The 5000-nt window shown below is 36.9% G+C and overlaps 2 protein-coding genes across 2 annotated transcripts in view; both read left to right on the forward strand.

Moving 5' to 3' along the window:
• Window positions 1-1843: 1843 nt before the first annotated feature.
• Window positions 1844-2954, forward strand: LOC125043622 (histone H1-delta-like). The gene is made up of 2 exons (XM_047639855.1): window positions 1844-2461; window positions 2745-2954. Exons 1-2 carry the CDS (start codon window positions 1844-1846, stop codon window positions 2952-2954), a joined length of 828 nt encoding a protein of 275 aa, XP_047495811.1.
• Window positions 2955-4374: 1420 nt separating this feature from the next.
• Window positions 4375-5000, forward strand: part of LOC125043623 (histone H1-delta-like) — a 783-nt gene continuing 157 nt past the window's right edge. Inside the window, exons 1-2 of the mRNA XM_047639856.1 lie at window positions 4375-4674; window positions 4771-5000. The exon at window positions 4771-5000 is cut by the window's right edge and continues 157 nt beyond it. Of these exons, the coding sequence (XP_047495812.1) occupies window positions 4375-4674; window positions 4771-5000 (530 nt within the window). The remainder of the gene's footprint in view (window positions 4675-4770) is intronic.

Here is a 5000-nt window from a genome sequence, read left to right on the forward strand (position 1 = left end):
CCTTTAGCCGAGAGGGATTATGCGTCTACTAACAAAAACAAACTTGCGAAGCAGTAGAACAGGAGATTCGAAAACCGGCGAACCGATTTTGTTTTGCATACATTTATTTATATATTATTGTAGAAATACAATCGTCTCGCGCCTCAAACAATATTGATATGACTAATGATAACAAGAGTAACAACAACAATTATAATAATAACAATAATAATAATAATAGATATAAAGATAATGATAATAGAAATAATAATAATAATAGTAATAACAATAAATATAATGATGATAATAATAATAATGATAATAATAGTAATAATAATGGTGGCGATAATAATAATTTTAATGATAACAGTAGAAATGATTATAATAATAATAATAGTAATAATAATAATAACAGTAATAATAATAATAATAATAATGATAAAATAACTACAACAAAAGTAATAATAAAAATGATACTAATAACAATAATAAAAATAATCATAATAATAAAATAATCATAATAATAATAATGATAATAATAGTAATAACCCTAATATTAATAACGATTGTGACGGCGATGATAATTGTAATGATAATAACAGTAGCAATAATAATAATAATAATAACAGTAATAATAATAATAAAATAACTACAAAAGTAATAATGATAATAACAAAAATAATAGTGATAATGCTAATAGTAATTATAATAATAATTATGAAAACAGCAACATTGATAATAATAGTTGTAATGGCAATACAGATAATAACAATGATATTGATAATAATGATAATTATAATGATGATATTTATAATGATAATAATAGTAATGATAATAATAATAATAATAATAGTAATAATAATAACAACAATAATAATAGTAATAATAAAAACAATAGTAATAATAACAATAATAATCATATTGGTAGTAATGATATCAATTATATTAATGATATTAATGATAATGATATTAATGATAATGATATTAATGATAATGATATTAATGATAATGATATTAATGATAATCATAATAATGATAATCATATTAATGATAATGGTATTAATGATAATGATATTAATGATAATGATATTAATGATAATGATATTAATGATAATGATATTAATGATAATGATATTAATGATAATGATATTAATGATAATGATATTAATGATAATGATATTAATGATAATGATATTAATGATAATGATATTAATGATAATGATATTAATGATAATGATATTAATGATAATGATATTAATGATAATGATATTAATGATAATGATATTAATAATAATGATATTAATGATAATGATATTAATGATAATGATATTAATGATAATGATATTAATGATAATGATATTAATGATAATGATATTAATGATAATGATATTAATAATAATGATATTAATGATAATGATATTAATGATATCAATGATGATGATACTATTACTACTACTGATAATAATAATAATGATGATGATAACATGACTAATAATAATAATGATGATGATAACATGACTAATAATAATAATGATGATGATAACAATAATAATAATAATAATAATGATGATGATAACATGAATAATAATAATAATGATGATGATAACATGAATAATAATAGTAATGATGATGATAACATGAATAATAATAACAAAGGCTCATTATAGATAATTACCCAAAGTAGATTTGAACGCAGCCCGAGAGGGAACAAGGGTAGGTAGCGAAGCCTCATTCCCTCTCTCACAGCCCTATACATATGTTCCCAGGCCCGAAGCTCATCACAACACACCCTCGGCCTTGCCTTCACCAAACGCCTTTTCAGAGAATCGTTGAGTGTATTAGAACTTTAAATCTCGTTTCCATAATGGTCGAGAGTGCTGCCAAGCAAGCCGGAGAGGCAGCCGGACGCCCCAAGTACAGCGAGATGGTCGCCGCCGCCATCAGAGCCTTGAAGGAGCGGAGTGGTTCCTCCCGTCAGGCGATCCTCAAGTACGTCCTGAGCTTCTACGGGGTCGAGGACGAGAAGAAAGCAGGCGTTCATGTCCGGCTGGCGCTGAAGAAGGGCGTTGCCGGCGGGTCTCTGGTCCAGGTGAAGGGGACGGGGGCCTCTGGCTCTTTCAAGCTGGCCAAGGTGGAAAGCAAGGCGGAGGGAAGGAAACCCGCTGCGAAGAAACCGGTCGCGAAGAAGACCACTGTCAAGAAACCAGCCGCCAAAAAGACTTCAGCGAAGGAAACATCCGCCAAAAAGACTTCAGCGAAGAAAATATCCGCCAAAAAGACCACAGCCAAAAAAGACGTGACGAAGAAGCCCAGCGCGAAGAAGGAATCACAGAAGAAAACCACAAAGGAAAAGGTTTCGACAAAGAAAGCCACAGCCAAGAAACCGCCGACGAAGAAAACCGCGCTCAAGCAGCCAGCCACCAAGAAAATGACCAAGAAGTCTGCAGCTAAGAAAACGGAAAAGAAATCCACAAACAAGAAGGTGGTCAAAAAATAAACCTGGTTAGGAACTCCTTTATGTATAGATGCCAAATAAACATTCGTAGTCAGTTATACAAATTTTCTTGTTTTGATATCTTATTAAAACACTATAAGGTACTATCATGCTATCTCATTTAACACATGCACAGATATATAAATAGAAACACGCAGATATTAATGTACATGTGTGTGTTCGTCTGCATATTCGAGAACCGGGAAAGCTCGTCCCTCAGCGCCCTCATTTCATATCCAAGCGTCCTTCGGCCAAGCGCGCCCATCCCTAGTACAGAGAGATGGTCGCCGCCGTCCTCAAGGGCCTCAAGAAGCGCAACGGCTCCTCCCGGCAAGCCATCCTCAGGTTTATCCGCGCTTCTTTCCAGGTCGGAGACGAGAGGGCCGCCGGCGTGCACCTGAAGCAGACGCTGAGGAGGGGTGTCTGCAGCAGACTAAGGGCGCCGGCGCCTCCGGCTCCTTCAGGCTCTTCAAGGAGCTGAAGATGGCTGCGCCTAGGAAGAACTCGGCCAAGAAGGTGACGAAGAACGGGAAGACCCCGAGAAAGGCGTCGGCAAAAAACCCCAGTGATACGACCTACCTCTAAGACTGCAACAAAGAAACCCACTTCTAAGACTCCAAAGAAACCCACCGCAAAGATCACTCCAAAGAACGAAGCAAAAAAAAAAAAAAAAAAAAAGGCAACAGCAAAGAAACAGACTGTCAAGAAAACAGCAACAAAGAAACAAACCACAAAGAATGGGAGGAGCTAACGATCTTCCTGCAATATTTAAATGCTATATTATTGACAACTGTTGATTTATATCGGTTACTTTTGAATGAGATTGTTTATGCAAATGTCTGTTTGTGTGTAAGATTAAACATACGTCCTTGATTGAACTTTTTTACTTTTAATATGAACTTATACATAGCTTAAGGATCACTGGGTAATATTATCAATGAATATTGATGAATTGCATCTTAACTAGGTCGGAAAAACAAATATCAAATAAATAATTATTTTTTATTCTCTTGTCGATGTTGTAATGTATATATGTTATATCGACGACCAATGTTATTTCCCTTAAGAAAATGAAAAGAAGAATAAAGAAAAGAAGGGAAACACAAAATATAATATATTAGAACCCTATATAAGCGCCAAAAAGGCACGAAGACAGTGAATCGATGTCTAAAAGCAAAAATTGCAGTCTCTTGGATTTAATGTTGGGGATGTGGAAAGACAGGTGGAGAGATAGACAAACAGTGGGAGATATATAGAGCGAAATAAATAGATAAATTAAAGAAATAGAGAGAGAGATAATTAGAGAGATTTTTTTCTTTACAGAGCCTGTATGTTTGTCAGTTGTTAGAATTACAAGATCAAATATTACCATGATTAAACTCTGCACATTTTCAGGCTGGATGTGTTTCCGTGTTAATTTCTTTCACTTTCTGGCCGAAATAAACACAATACTGCAATAGAATTAGATTGTGCACCTACCAACTAAAAACAAACACACTTAGGAAGTAGTAGAAAAGGAAATTCGAAAACCGACGATCCGACTTTTTTTTTTTTTTTTTTTGAGCATATATCTATTTATCTATTTTTCAGTATAGAAGTAACACGACTATTTTCATATACACGCGCGTGTGCATTTATTAGAGAAGTAATGAAATAACTCGATTCCATTAATTCATTCTAGGATATTATTCGGTAAAGAATTAAGTGCACATCCAACGGTTTCCCTTCCCTAGAAGTGCACTGCCGAAGAGCGTCCTCGCATTCGAGAGAACCGGGGAATCCCCGTCCCTCGGCGCCCTCATTAAGGTCTGCCTCACAGCCAGGACGACACTTGCCTCTCCCGCGTCGCCGCGATCGCATCGGAAAGCCTCCCAACGCCTTGTCGCCCCCGTCCTGTCGCTATGTCGAGCACGTCGGCCAGAGGTCCTTCGGCCAAGCGGGACCATCCCAAGTACAGCGAGATGGTCGCCGCCGCCCTCAGGGCCCTCAAGGAGCGCAACGGGTCCTCTCGCCAAGCCATCCTCAGGTTCATCCTCGCTTCCTTCCAGGTCGGGGATGAGAGGGCCGTCGGCGTGCACCTGAAGCAGGCGCTGAGGAGGGGCGTCGTCGGCGGGTCCCTGCAGCAGACCAAGGGCACTGGCGCCTCCGGCTCCTTCAAACTTTCGAAGGAGCTGAAGAAGGCTGCGCCCAGAAAGGACTCTGTCAAGAAGAAGGTAACGAAGAAGGAGAAGACTCCGGGAAAGGTGGTGGCAAAGAAACCCAACGCTAAGTCTGCAATGAAGAAACTCACTTCTAAGACTGCAGCGAAGAAGCCCATTTCTAAGACTGCAGCGAAGAAGCCCATTTCTAAGACTGCAGCGAAGAAGCCCATTTCTAAGACTGCAGCGAAGAAGCCCATTTCTAAGACAGCAGCGAAGAAGCCCATTTCTAAGACTGCAGCGAAGAAATCCACTTCTATGATTGCACCGAAGAAGCCCACTTCTAAGACTGCAACAAAGAAACCCAACGCCACGACTGCAACAAAGAA

Source organism: Penaeus chinensis, chromosome 34 (assembly GCF_019202785.1).
Source record: "Penaeus chinensis breed Huanghai No. 1 chromosome 34, ASM1920278v2, whole genome shotgun sequence".
In the NCBI taxonomy this organism is placed as follows: domain Eukaryota; kingdom Metazoa; phylum Arthropoda; class Malacostraca; order Decapoda; family Penaeidae; genus Penaeus; species Penaeus chinensis.